This window comes from Theobroma cacao, chromosome 9 (genome assembly GCF_053813885.1).
Source record: "Theobroma cacao isolate CCN51 chromosome 9, ASM5381388v1, whole genome shotgun sequence".
NCBI classification, from domain to species: domain Eukaryota; kingdom Viridiplantae; phylum Streptophyta; class Magnoliopsida; order Malvales; family Malvaceae; genus Theobroma; species Theobroma cacao.
This window is the reverse complement of record NC_142647.1, coordinates 45,173,923-45,188,958: the sequence shown is the minus strand read 5'-3', so window position 1 is coordinate 45,188,958 and position 15,036 is coordinate 45,173,923. Positions and strand designations below refer to the sequence as shown.

Here is a 15,036-nt window from a genome sequence, read left to right as displayed (position 1 = left end):
GTGCATTGAACATTGGGTAAAATGTATTAACATTTTTAACTTTTAGTTATAATTATATACAAATATATTAATTTTTAAAATAAACATATTTTTCAAAATATGTAAATAGTATTAGTGTTTAAACGTGACATGTTTAAATTTTTTTTTTCACTTTTTTCCTTTTATCTTAAGCCAGTTAGTGGTGCTTGTTGTGGAATGGCAGGTGGATGAATGGTAAGAGATTTTTTTTATATATAAAAAAAAATTTAAAAATTTAAAATAAAAAATTATAAATTATAATAAAAATATTATTATATTATTAAATTAACGAAAATATTAATGATTAATTAAAAAAATATTTATGTGTTTAATGAAAAATATTTTTTAAATTGAATATCTATTTTAAAAATTAATAAACTAGCATATAATTATACTTATATCAAAATAGGTGGCAGTATATGTTAGCCATGAATCTTTGATTTAAGTTATCACATATGGATATATTGTTTTTCATCAAATTGAACAAAGGGTGTGAGTGTGAGCAGTCCTTTTTGGTACTTTTGTGCCGCTCGTTCATTATGCTCAATTGCTATTTCTCCCTAAACAATACTACCTCGCATCTCTTCCGCTAATGCATGTTCCTGCCAAAACCATACCCTTCTTCGCATCCCTCCTAGATCAATGCTCCTCGACCAAATCCCTCCAAAAACTCAAACAAATCCATGCAAGGACCATCCACCTTAACATTTCAAGCCACTCCTTTATCCGGACCAAACTTCTCTCAGCCTACGCCTCATGTTCCCAAATGCGCGAAGCCCATGTCCTCTTCTTATTCTTCACTTCTCGCCAACCTACTTTCCTCTACAACTCGCTCATCAGAGCCTACACTTCTCTTAACCAATTCTCTCAATCCCTCTCCATTTTTCACCACATGATCATTGCTCAAAAGCCCTTTGACGGTTTCACCTTGCCTCTCGTTCTTAAATGTTGCGGTCAGTTATCTCATGTTACGCTTGGAAGACAGCTCCATGGAGCTGTCTTGGTTCATGGGTATTCGTCGGATTTGGCGAATAACAATTCTTTGATTAGTATGTATGGGAAATGTGGTGAACTGCAGTGCGCGAGGAAAGTGTTTGATGAAATGCCTGAGAAAACTTACGTGTCGTGGTCGGCGTTGATGACGGGGTATGAGAAGCTCGGGATGGCGTGGGACGTGTTTGCTTTGTTTGAAAAAATGGTGGAGATGGGAATGGAGGTTGATGGGGTGACTTTGACTACGGTTTTGACTACGTGTAGTCGTGAGGGGATGGTGGAAAAAGGGAAGGACGTTTTTGAGATGATGGAGGACAGGTTTGGAGTGAAGCCTGGCTTGGAGCATTATACATGTATGGTGGATATGTTGGGGAAGGCGGGATTGGTGGAGGAAGCAGAGGAGTTGGTGATGGGAATGGAGTTGGAGAAAGATGAGGCTTTGTGGAATGCTCTGTTGGTAGCTTGTCGGATTCATGGGAAGGTGGAGGTGGCTGAAAGGGTAGAGAGAAGATTTCTGGGACGAGCTTGAATGTAGCTTTTTGAATTCTCTTTGATCTTTGTGTTGGTTACCACCTTGGCCTGGATAGGATTGTTATTGCTGGGCAAGCTATGCCTTGATGCAGATATTACACATTGAACCTAGGTGTTCACGCAAATAATTATACAGTTAAAAGTGCTTTCTCACTCACTGGTAGTGGAAATGCAAGGGATGGTGACATCAAATCTGATTCTTAATCGATGCCGGTTTGCCTTTCATATATATGTCAATTCAGACCCTGCAAGCGCAAACTCGTTTTTCTGATGTGGGTACTAGAAGCCATTAGACCAGTGATGAGGCATTGAGGCCGTAAGAATTGCAGGCAAGGTTTTGTCTTGGATTTTGGATTTTTTGGGGAGAACCTAACATTGTGAAGATAGTCTCCTTAAATTGTGCAGGGCTCACTAGTTCACCTGGGATGGTTTTGTTTCTTCAGGGAACCTCTTGATAGCAAAATTTTCAGTACTTGTATCTTTGTGTTGTTACAAAATTACCGCCATGCACTTGTGCTCCTCGTAAATAAACATAGATATGCTCTCAACCATAACTGCATGAGTAGGTGGAATCTTTGTCTGGGTTAAAGCTACTTAGTTCTACCATTCATCCCCAAGCCAATTTGGCAGCTGCTTGCAAACGAGAGGTGAAAAGGAGTCGCCTTTGCAATAGAAAACACAGCCTACATCCTTAGTGCAGCAGCATCATTGCTCCAGCTTCAAACACGCTTTTCATTTGGTAAAGCTTGGAGCAAGACAATGGCATTTTGCTATTCTCTGTTTCAAGAAGGGGGGAAGTTTCATAAAGTGGCATCATAAGTTGAGTTTCTCCATGTAATCAAAGTATTAACGCATCTTACAATTGACATATAAGATAGAATGTGACGCTTTTCTCCGTCTTTATTCATCTTCCAAAGATCAGAACAATATATTGGATCAAGAACTTCTGCCTAGCCTGCTTGTGCTGACCCGCCAATAATAAGTTTGATGCCCATGGAGTGCTATAGCTTTTAACCTTTTAATGTTTTATTCTCTTGGTGCCTTATTCTCTTAATAAATATGTAGCTGTAGATGGTTTCTCGGGTTTTTTATGAAGTATCTGTGTTCATGCTTTCAGCAACTTTTATTAATCTCACATTTGCCATTAATACTATACAATTTTTTTTTATTGTTAAATAAACACAATGGAAATGATTTGCCTAACTATGAAAGAATCAAAGTACTTTTTACTTCATAACTCGCCGATAGGTTTCAATCACTTTCATGTGATTCACCTACAACAATTTCAGGAGCATACCCAGATAACAGTAAATCAAAACAGAGCAACTCTAGCATCTTGTAAATACATTCTGTTTCTAAATGTGACTTGTCACCGGCAACAAATTCATGAACACAACCACTAATCTCAATTGAACTAAAACCTGGTTTCTTTTGTATCCCAAGTGCTTTCATTCTTCTTCTAACTTTGCTTGCTCCCTCCCATCTTCCAACTGCGGCATATATATTTGCAAGAAGCACATAATTGGAATCACTACCAGGGTCCAATGCCACAAGGTTTTTCACTATCCTCTCGGCTAAGCTAATATCACCATGATTTCTACATGCAGCTAGCAAGGACCCCAATACAACTTCATTTGGCTTCATGGGCATATTTTCTATTACATCCAACGCTTCTTCCAGCTTCCCAGCGCGGCTATAAAGATCAACTATGCAACCGAAATGCTCAATCCTAGGGGATATCCTATAAACTCTTTTCATGATACCAAAATAGCGGAGTCCTTCATCCACTAAACCTGCATGGCTACATGCAGTAAGTGCCCCAGTAAAACTGACCCCATCAGGCTTAAACCCTTCTTTCTGCATTGAATCAAAATATTTCAGAGCTTCCTCCGCAAACCCATTAACAGCAAACCCCACGATGATTGAATTCCACGACACCAATGTTCGCTTTTGCATCTTGTCAAAAACTTCACGGGCAAGTTCTATACATCCGCATCGTGAATACATATCAATCAATGAATTATTTACTCTAACATTGTCCCTAAAACTTTGCTTCAAAACAAACCGATGGATCCATAAGCCAACACCAAGGGCTCCCAAATTAGCACAAGCTGTGAGAACAGCTATGATGACCACATAATCAGGCTTTACCCCAAAAATCATCATCTCTCTAAACCAATCCAACGCTTCTTCATGAAAACCCCTCCTAGCAAACCCATTAATCAGGGCAGTCCAAGAAATCACATCTCTTTGAGGCATTTCATCAAATATTTCAACCGCCTTCTCGTACTCGCCGTTCCTCATATACCCATCAACCATTGTATTCCATGACACCAAATTTTTTACCCTCATCACATCAAAAACCAACTTAGCCACTTTCACATGTCCGCATTTTGCGTACATTTCCACAAGCGCGGTGCCCACCATTACATTTTCTTTATCTAACCCCAATTTGCAAACATACCCATGAATCAAAACACCCAAAACTCCACTCTTCAACGGAAAGTCAGCACAACCGGAAAGAAGGGTAACGAAAGTGATGTGATTTGGCTCGACCTCGGAAAGTCTCATGCGCGTAAACTCTGAGGCTGCTTCGGATATTTGGCCGGCGCGGCAGTGGCGGGATATGGAAGAGGTCCATGAGACTATGTGGTCCAAGGGTTTAAGGGAGATTTGGTGGTTTGGGTTAGAAAATATGGGTTGGGTTTTGGGAGTTTGGCGGGAGACAAGATGGTTTGGCTGGGTTGCAGATGTTGGTGTTAAGGCGGGAAGAAGGCTCATGGTTTCAAATTTCCGTTATAAAAAATGTCGGTTAATTGAGGGCGGATTTATCCACTCCCACTTGGACCTGTTGTTCATGGATCAGACACTCGTTTAGGTTCATTGTTGACGGCCCGTTTTACCTCTTTAAACCCATAAGTCCGGTTCATTATTCACGGCCCATGTTTCTTGTTCAAGTTTATAAATTCATTTTTAAATAAAATAATTTATAATTTCATTTAATTTAATGATATGTATTTAAAGAATATTAAAATTTTATTCCAACCTGTTCTTGCTCGAGGATGTTGATAATTTGGATGTTATAAGAAGATTCTTTTTAGTGTTTGATAGGTACTACGTGGTAAAGTACTAAGAAACAGGCAAGAAAATGGACACCTATATAGTCATGGGGACAGGCACTCGGCCGTGATAGAGAGACCTTTGTTTTAATTTTCATATCTGTTCTGATCATTTTCTTTTTGTGACTTAAAAATCCGAACTTCGTTCGGTCCCGAAGGCTGCAAGAGTTTTGTCTTTTACTCACTTAACAGTAAACAAGTTGTTTATACAAATAGGACTTGCAGTAAAAAAAGGAAAAAAAGAAAAGGAAATTAAGGATCTAAACATATTTTGGATGGCATGGGGATTGGGGTTCACCAAATTTCATGTACCTTGAATTTCCCTTTTCTTTTTTTTTTTTATTCTAATATAAGACTTGGATCAAATATTCAGCAAGAATTTCAGTCAAATAAAGTTTGAACTTTATAAAAAAACATAAATAACAAATGGGCAAGATATGTCGAGAGGTGGCATGCATTTCAATGACCAACATGCAAATGTCTTTCCATTAATGACACCAACACAGTCAAGTCTTGGTTTACTTTAGCCAACTAGTAAGTTTAGATGGGCTCTAAATAGCCTTGAAGGATCGGCTAATTAGGATTAAGAAAAGAAATACGTCATTCTCTCCTGGTATAGGCGTTTAAAATTGCTTAGTTTTAATTTTAGTTAATTTGAGGTAGAAGAGATTTGGAATAATTCGATTCGATCTATACATTTTAAATATAAAATATAGAATTATAAAAGTTATTTGATTGTTAAATTTTAAAAATCGAATGTCATTATAATTAGACTTATAACCAAATATTATTTAAAAAAGATGAAAATTTATATTAATTACTTAATTTTGAAAAATCGAAAATCAGTTTTAAGGACAATGAGCCTACCACGATTAAACCTTAAACGATAAATTTTTTACCATAAGGTATATTTTTTTTTCTGGGTGGGGTGCGCCAGGCCCAAGCAGTAGGGCAACGCTTGGGCGACGCGTGAGAACCCCAGCAGCAAGCTACTGTTATGGGCTCTCCCCTAAAAAAATTAATTTAATATCATGTGGCCCAATGGCCCACGTAGCAGATATTAAACTGACAAGAACAGATACTACACATGATCTTAGCCAAAAGGTGTATTTAAGTTAGCTTAACAACTTAATTAGCATCACACGCCAAGAAGGGTTTAATGAAAATCCAGCGTTATGTTGCAGGCCGTGGTCTTGGGTGATGTGCACCTTACAACTAATGGTGTAGGGTGTTGCCTACGACAAGAAGCACATGAACATTGAGGAACCATTGATAGTTTGTAACAGTTGTTGAGTGTGACAAAACACCAACAACTTAGGATCCTTTCAATATTTAGGAAAATTATTTTTCTTTAACGTATGGAACAGTTAATAAATATATATGGGACAGGAATGCTGCAAATGTTTTCTTCCTTGCTAAGTTAGGTCACATCATAATATAAATACACCTTAGGATAAGGAACATGAACTTGGGATACTAACCAGAAGAGAAACTAATTAAAGCTGCAGTTGCATGAACGAAATTGGAAGAGATACTTCACACTCGGCTCCATGGGTGTTAATCAGTAGTTAAAAACACACAGTGGGGTCATATGTTAAATGGGAACAAAGCTTGGCTCATGCATTTGCACATGCCTTTCCCAGTTGTGATGAAAAGACTAGAGAGTCATGCTTGCCACATGAATCTGTAGCCATGAATGAGGCCTTTTCAAGAAGAATTTGGTAGAGTTTGAATAATTGCAGTCAGCAGATTGACTAGGGATGGGCGGCTGAAGAAAAAGGTGTTATCCTTTGGTGAGACAAAATGGGGGAAATGTCTTTCGAGGAAATTGAAACTTAAATGGCGGACGACTTTACAGTTTTACAAAATCAATGTGATAGAAAGCACCATGTGAAACTATAATAACTGATAATAATGTATTGTATAATCTTAAGGGAGAAAGAGCAGAAATTAGATATTTCTCGGGGAAGTTCTAAAAATACATACAATAACTGAGCTTTGGGCATGCATGAACCTTCTTCCAATTCTATTTCATTGTCCTAACATATATTCAACTCCTGTGGAAAAGAAAGCCTGTGACGGTGTATCTTGGTTGCTTAGATAGCCAACCTTCGTCAGGTAACTCCTTCGACGTTAACAGCATGTGAACAAAGGACTTTTACAAGTGGGGCAGAGTGGAGATTTTAAAAAGAAGCACCCCAAATGATTTACTGCTAATCAGTCGCCTCGGCCATTTCCAAATCTTTGATTCTGATTGAAGTTATGTTCTCTTATAGAAACTGCACAAGTGGCAATTTCTAGAACAAAAGTCTCACCAAATATTGATCAACGTTTGACAATAGTCTCATATGATATCTCCCCTGTCAATTATTTCACACCACTCTGTCCACAACATTACGTGCATGACCTTATTTCGTTTGAAATCTGTATCTAACAGTGTAATATCAAAGCAGCCTGTATCAGCATTTATAAAGGTCAAACTTTGCACGACCAAGATATAACCTAAAACATTAGTCAGCCTTTATTCCTTTTAGGACAAAAGAGGTTCTGGTGGTGTTCATTTGACTTTTCCGAGTCCTGATACAGTTACCATGTCACAATGCTGGTGATAGAAAAGGAATCAAGCATCAATTTATCTCAGCTAAGCCTTAATCCCAAAACTAGTATAGGAACCAGTTAATTAGCCTGTTTCCCACTCCACTAGATTAAAGGGCTATGTCTTATGAAATCAAGAAGTACCTGTGACCTGAAATTGACTTTGCTTCAAATGGCATCAATTCTTTACACTGCAACAAAAAATATAACTGACACACAGCCTAAGGAATAATGAAGCAATATTGAAACCAGTATCTCTCTATCTACACCACCGTACACAAGACATGTTCCATGCCTCAACAAAACGAAAGTAAATTACTTGTACCATATGCAACAATCTAAAGAAGATGTTTGACATGGTATCCCAGAGCACTGAAACATATCACTGGCAACCAGATTGGTCAACTTATTCCTTGCTGTAGGCTTACCTTCCATCATCGACCATCAGCAGATGTGAAGGAGTCTGCAAATCCAGTAGGCTTCGCTGGAATACTTCCTTTGCTATCATCCAGACTTGCATAGCTCAGGCCTTGGCTTTCTGCTGCCTGCCAAACTTTCAACATTTGGGAAAGTGGCTGGCTGTAATCAATGCCTGAATGACACTCTGATTCATCATGAACTGGTTTCCACATCTCAACTAGGGGTGCCAGCACATTCACTGCATGGCCCATGTCAGGCCGATGATAAGGCTCCCTCGCAGTGCAGTGCCCAGCTAGTTCAGCTATGGTGGCAATGCTCTCATAGGTTTCATCATTCACTTCAAGGGCTGGATCAATTGCAGCCATAAGCTTCTCCTTGTTTGATTTGATTCGCCAAAACCACTCAGCCAAGTAACGGCTTTCCTCCGAGCGGTCCTCATCAAGTGCTGTCAATCCAGTCAGTAGCTCCATCAACACAACCCCATAGCTGAAGACATCAACTTTAGTAGTGATTTTCCCCATCACTGCAACCAGCAGAACTTAATTTAATAGGAAACCCATCAAAGTGAAATTAAATAAACAAAAAAAGTGTGAAAAAAAATGGTGGTGCCTTCTTGAGAACTACATCCTATTTGGTGGTGAAGAAAAGCAATATCTAAAAATTTAAAGTGCAATTTAACAGCATAGATCAGATAAAAATACAACAAATATAACATAAAAGTATGCTTCCTATAAAATGTATATAAATGCAACTTTTATGCTACTTCATTGTCGAAAATCATTCTTGTCAGCAATAAGAGGAAACAATTACTGAGTTTCCACACTTTAACAGAAAAACATGAAAATATATCAGTATTTTAAACAAATTAAAATAGAAAAAAGATTTTTGCAAGATCTGAAATAAAGATTGGTGTTTTCTTACAAGAACAGTGCACTGAAAATATTAGCAACGGTAACAGGAAGAAAGAAGATAAAAATGAAATCAACTTGTAAATACAAATAACCATTTTAATGTGTTCTAAGATGATCAAATATGACAGAAAATGGTTAAAAGGTTTAATGTCTTTTCTGCTGGGAAGATATTGTGTATACAGATGCTGTAGCATGATAAGCACGTTGACGATAGAGGGGGAAATGAACTCAATGTTACTCATGGAGCCAGCTGGTTAAACAGAAGCAAAGTAGACCAAAGGTTTTGTGCAACTAAAATGAAACAAAGTATAAGACAATAAAGTCTAAAATCAAACCCTACAACAATGAAGGATCAAAACAATATGTTTAATTTTGCAGTATAAAGCAAGCAGCTAGATTCAAACCAAAAAGAAATATGAACTAACAAACTAAAAAAAATAACAGAATAAAAGTTACAGTGGAGAAACAAAATTAGATCGCTCACCAGCATATTCAGGTGCTAGGTATCCAAATGTTCCAGCAAGCCTAGTTGCCACAGACTTCTCTCCATCAGGTGCAAGTTTCACCAACCCAAAATCTGAAACTTTTGCTCGAAAGTCATCATCTAGAAGGATGTTGGAAGACTTGAGATCTCTGTGTATAAAAGTTTGTCGGGCCAAGTTATGCAGATATTCCATTCCTCTAGCAACATCCAATGCAATAGTGAGCCTTCTTCTCCAAGATAGAGGTTCCAATTTCAGGTTCTTCCAATGGAACAGATGCTTGCTCAGAGCACCCTGAGGCATATACTCATAGACTAGAAGCCTCTCATTGCCTTCAATAGAATAACCCAAAAGAGAAACCAGATGCCGATGCCGGACCTTAGAAAGTACAGCAATTTCAGACTGAAATTCATCCAATGCTTTACTGCTTATAACCCCAGCCTCCATCCTCTTCACAGCTAGTTTTGTTCCATCTTCCAGTTCACCCTTGTAAACAGTCCCAAACCCACCACGGCCAAGCTCATTTTCTTGAGCAAAGTCCTTGGTCCCTTTTCGGAGTACTTGAACAGATATGACCAAGTTTCCAGCCTCAATGACATGAGAATTTTGTGTTGCACTGCTATTACTACTCCCAGAACTTGTTGCAGTTTTACTAAATAAGCTTCCAGTGGTGTTATTGGAAACTGCTATCTTTACCATGTTTTCAGGATCTGATGGGTCTTTAGGATGAACCACTATGGAACTAGAAGCCTCAGAAGCTCTTTTTCTCTTCTTACAACAGCATATAGAAAATAGAATCACTAGGAGAACCATGATAGCAATAGCTGCACTTCCAGCCACAATTACCAGTTTGAATCTTTGGAAACCATTGGATTGGGATTCAACTTGTTTGGCAGTAGCAGTAGATGAATGAGAATTCTTATCTCTATCCGGGGATGGTGATCTGCTGGATGGTGGTGACTCTGTATCACCTGATTGATGGTTTGGTGGAGATTCTGAACTTGCAGGAGGTGGACTGCCAGTAGGGGAAGCAGGTTCCTTTGTCTGATTAGCAGTCAACAGAGGATTTCCTTCGATGACAACCTTCACGCTGTCCCGAAATTTGGGGAATGGAGGCTCAAGATTGTTTCCACTTAGATCCAATGTTCTCAAACTTTCGAGTTCAGTAAAGTTGTCAGGAACAGTACCGTGTATGCTGTTTCCCCCCAGCCTAATTTCAATCAATGAATCTAACTTAGCAACTGCAGGACTAAGTGTACCACTAAGGTTATGTCTAGGCAAATTGATAATAGAAACCTGAGATTTTGGATTGCAACTCAATCCCATCCACGGCCCAGCACAGGGTTCGTTACCAGACCATTGAGAAGCAAGATTTAAAGGGTAAGTCATACCACTAAGAAAATCCAAAAGTGCAGTAACTTCTGGGGCACATGAAATCCCAGGTTCAGATTGACAAAATGAATTGGAAGCATAAGAGATATTACCAGCCTTAAACTTTGGTATCGGACCCATCAGCTGATTATTGTTCAAGACCAAGTTATCCAGCTCCATATTGGCCAGGCTCTCAGGAATCAAACCAACAAGCTGGTTTCTATTGAGATTGAGATCCTTCAAAGAAGTCAAATTCCCAATATTCTCTGGGATTGTCCCTGTGAACTGATTCCCATGAAGCCAAAGCTGTGTCAAAGACACCATTTTGGCAACCACATCAATAGGACCAGTCATCCCTCCACCATCTTGATCATTCAACCACAAAATCTGCATCAGAGACTCTCCAAAACTCGCCGGAATCTCACCAGACAATCTGTTATAAGAAAGTTTCAGTGCTACAAGAGATGGCAACTTCCCTAGAAAATCAGGCAATGGTCCAACCACATTGCAGTTAACCAAAGAAAGGTTTGTCAATTGAACTGAATTTTCCAATTCCTTAGGAATAGACCATCCAGTACTCTTATTGAACGGGTTATAATCCAAAGCCAAGACACGTACAATGCTAAGCCCATCAAAAAAATCAGCTGGAATAGTATCAAATTCATTGTTATCCAAGTAAGCAAACTCTAACTCTGATAAACCACTGAAGGTTGGTACTTTGCCATTAAAGTGATTCTTTTGAAGCCCCAAATTAAAGAGCTTTGTGAGCTGGTTGAGGTTTTGAGGAAGAGGTCCACTGAGACCAAGATTTTGGACCTGAATTTGAGAAACTCTATCACCAGAGCAGAAGACGTGAGGCCAAGGAGGCGGACCACAGGGATCATCTCCATTATCAGGCCACTTAAGTAGCTCTGGATTATCCAATCCTTTCTTGAAATCATTCAAGATTTTCAAGTCATTGGGATCTGTAGCACTATAAACTAGTGTAAAGAAACAAAACAAAACACCAAGACAGAACCTTTGAGGATCACATTCCATGGCAAAGGTTGTTCCTTTTCCAAAGAAGAAACAGGAGAAAAGAACTTAACAAACTCCAATGCAGTTTCAAAAACCAACATGAGAATTTTAACAGTTATGACATTTGCAGAAGCAAAAGACAAGACACCGATTCATAATTGTGTTAAAAAAAAGACTCAGAAAGACAGAATCTGGAACTGATAAGCTAAGTTCACAAACAAGAAAGAGAAAGAGTAGCTTGGTACAGAAGGTTGAAAAAAACCCAGATTTAACACAATGGATGTTTTTTTAAAATAAAACACAGGTGAAGAAAGAGACGGGGAAGTGTAAGGGAAAGAGATTATGCTGTGGTTTTGTTGAGTGAGATCATTTGGACCCTAAAAAGCCGAGCAAGATTTATTACCAGTAAAAAGGAAAGTGTCTCACTCTCTCTCTTTCACTTGCTTTCTCTTCCTTTTTGTTGGTTTTTCATTAATTTTGGGTTGGTGAAGATGAAGGTTTTTGCCCTTGAAATGTGGCATCAGAGCTGGGAGAGACCCAGTGACCGACACAGATGATGTACATAAAAGGCATGCTCATAATTGTAGACAAATACACAGCAAAGAATACACAGAAAAGATTGAAGCAGAAAATTAATGTGGGGTTTGTGGGGTCCCACATAAGAGTCTTTCTAATTTGTTGAAACCCAACATTCAAACTACCATATTCTAATAGGAAGTTAGAAATTGTAATTAAGGTTTTAAGCTATTTTTATTTTTAATTTTAAGTTTAAGGATAAATTTGATTGATGAATCCTTCGAATTTAAGAAATTGATTAGGGGTTTATGTTTTGGCATCAATCTTCAATATGTACTTACTTGAAAAAAGGACTTTAGAACAAGGGCAAATATATATATATATATATATGCTTTAATTAATGATTGTGCAAAGAGGGAATTTTACAACAATTTGAAACCGATGGTATAGAAAGCCATTAGTCAACATGAGGGCCCATTTGTTTAATCAAATCGTCATTCTGAGTCAGTGGAGCAAACCTAGGACGATTTCAGCATTTCGATTACCTCTCCAACCAAAAAATCTCATGAGAAAATTCTAGAGTTTATAAGGTCAAATGTCAGCAATATTTTTTTTTATACGAGTAAAAAGATATTTGAATATAATTTTTTGATATATATATTTATTATTAAATTAAATATTTGAATTCTTTTTAAACATTAATCATATATTCGTCGATGGAATATTTATATGTATATATTATGTTATACTTATTCCAAATAGTAACTTTAATCTGGCATCCTAAGTCACTTATTAGAATCTTAATTTATAATATATTACAGTTAAGATTTCGTTTTTACTTTCAAAAAGTTATTACATAGATTTGACAAATCTAAATATAATATGTGAATAAAAAATAACTATGTGAATAATTATGACAAAGTCACTACTTAATAATAATATAATGTAGTGCGGAATTATCAGAAGACAGTCCTTTGTTTACCCCTTTACAGCATGCTCAAGTTGGAAGATGTTCAAAGGGTTGCTCTTGATTTAAGAGTTGCTATCATGTACCTTGCTTGATTTGGTCGAAAGTATTATTACATTCTCTATATATCTTTCATGCTTTGCCTTACAAGTCCCGTTCTCACCGACAAATACCCAAAATTTTTCAATAGATTATAAGCCAAAAAGGGGAAGAAAACAAACACTACACTCAGGTACAGACGGACAGACAGACAGAGTGGAGTGGTACCACATGACACTATTGAAAGTAAAAAAAATCTCTAGGTTTAATATACAAAAAAATTCTAAACAATTTAAATAAATTTTTATATTTTTATTTTAAATCAAATAAATTTTTATAATTTTTATTTTGAGTTAAATAAGTCTTTTTGATTAATGATAGATGATTAATTTAGTCAAAATATTATTTATTATTTTAGGCCATGTGACATTGACGTAGTATATTAAAATATCATAGTTGATTATGATGTGGTATACTAGTGTATCATAATTAATGATAATATGATATGTTAACTTGACATAATAACATGATCATGTGATATTTTTCACTCTTCACATTAATGTCATATCAGTGTCATATGAATATAAAATGATAAGTGATATTTTTACTAATAATAATTAGTCAGTCATTAGTAATAAAGGTTTATTTGATTCAAAATAAAAAAAAAAACGAAGGTTTGATTAAATACAATAAAAAATAAAAACTTATTTGAATATTTTTAAATAGTTTAGAAACTTATTTAAACATTATGTCAAATCTCTATTAATTATACTACTTATGCTAGAGTTTTATATAATTAATGATACTAATGAACCCACTAAAATTTTTGTAATTTTCTAAGAAACGGAGTTAAACACTCTAAATCAAAATAAATTTAATAATGACACTATTCAAAAGAATTCCTGAATCGGTCCTTGGCTGGCTGCACTCCTCTGAAAAGTTACTACTAATATGCTGATAGCAAAAGACATTTCATTACCATTCACCAATAATATCCAAAGATTTATTACTTTGATTTAGTTTCTCCGGTCAAAATGATGAAGCAGATAAGCATATATGTATTTTTGGTGTGAAGAAAACGGAATGAAGGTTGTTCATTTCACTATCCTTTCTTCCCATCCACTTGCCCAGTCCGAGACAAAATCACATGCCTCAAGGGCATCATGCCCTGTCCAATTGGTAACAACCAAAAGTGAGAGCAGGACCATTTAGGAAAAGAGCCACATCTTCCTTCTGTCTTACCATTATGATACTAGGCCAATTAGCAATGCCTTTTTATTTTTAGTAAACAAAACAAACCCCATCTTTGGAGAGAATACCTGTTTATTCATAGTGTTTCATTATAGTATTGCAATCATGTTAATTAACAATTCTGAGGATTTTAATTTTTCATTCAAACTTTAAAGGCTACCCATATCAAACACCTTTAAGCATCAATTTGGGAACCCTTTTTTGCTTTTATCCCAAATTAAAGGAGTGTTGAATCAGATTATGCAGATTTTCTTCACTGTGACCCTGGGCTAATATTTTTCTTCTATCTATTCTTTTGGTTGCATGGAGAGTGAGTGGCCAGGGGTGGGGTCCAGAGCCGTTATTCCTGACTTGTGAGAAAATCCCAAAGGGGAGGAGAGCCACAAATTCAGTATCCACTGCAACGGAAAATAGTTATCAAATCCATTTTATCCAAAGCCGGGGACTAAAATATTGACAAAATGAAATGAACCACACTCTTCTTCTTAGCTTTACCATTGAAATATAAAGACAATTATTCTTACTGATGCTTCCCAAGTAAGATCCTGAGCACACCACATTCTTGTTTCTTAGCTTTTGTTTGCATTCGTGTGTGCAGGAATTTTGGGAATAATTATACTATTTATGAAATGTAAGAATAAAACAGAAGAAAGCTTGAAGCTGCATTTGAAATCCTCTTCTTTACAAAAAGTGCCACTTGCTGTTAGAATCATAAGGTTTCGCTTCTTCCTTCTCAGTCAATTTTGTTATCAACCATCCCTAGCTTTGGTCTATCTTGAGACCCAAAAACAGAAAAATGATGTGTA

General features: G+C 36.9%; 3 protein-coding genes and 1 pseudogene across 3 annotated transcripts; 1 reads left to right on the top strand and 3 right to left on the bottom strand.

The window, feature by feature from the left end:
• Window positions 1–543: 543 nt before the first annotated feature.
• LOC18590225 (pentatricopeptide repeat-containing protein At1g03540-like) lies at window positions 544–2,658 on the top strand. Its single transcript, XM_018127460.2, has one exon. It carries the CDS (start codon window positions 611–613, stop codon window positions 1,538–1,540), a length of 930 nt encoding a protein of 309 aa, XP_017982949.2. The 5' UTR covers window positions 544–610; the 3' UTR covers window positions 1,541–2,658.
• Window positions 2,659–2,748: 90 nt separating this feature from the next.
• On the bottom strand, window positions 2,749–4,334 carry PDE247 (Tetratricopeptide repeat (TPR)-like superfamily protein). Its single transcript, XM_007015632.3, has one exon. The coding sequence runs from the start codon at window positions 4,321–4,323 to the stop codon at window positions 2,794–2,796; it is 1,530 nt and encodes a 509-aa protein (XP_007015694.3). The 5' UTR covers window positions 4,324–4,334; the 3' UTR covers window positions 2,749–2,793.
• A 1,250-nt stretch (window positions 4,335–5,584) lies between these two features.
• On the bottom strand, window positions 5,585–5,769 carry LOC148761013 (U2 spliceosomal RNA; annotated as a pseudogene).
• A 1,612-nt stretch (window positions 5,770–7,381) lies between these two features.
• Window positions 7,382–12,030, bottom strand: LOC18590223 (receptor protein kinase TMK1-like). The gene is made up of 2 exons (XM_007015631.3): window positions 9,072–12,030; window positions 7,382–8,199 (listed from the first exon to the last, which is right to left on the bottom strand). The coding sequence occupies exons 1-2, from the start codon at window positions 11,476–11,478 to the stop codon at window positions 7,691–7,693; spliced, it is 2,916 nt and encodes a 971-aa protein (XP_007015693.3). The 5' UTR covers window positions 11,479–12,030; the 3' UTR covers window positions 7,382–7,690.
• Window positions 12,031–15,036: the final 3,006 nt, after the last annotated feature.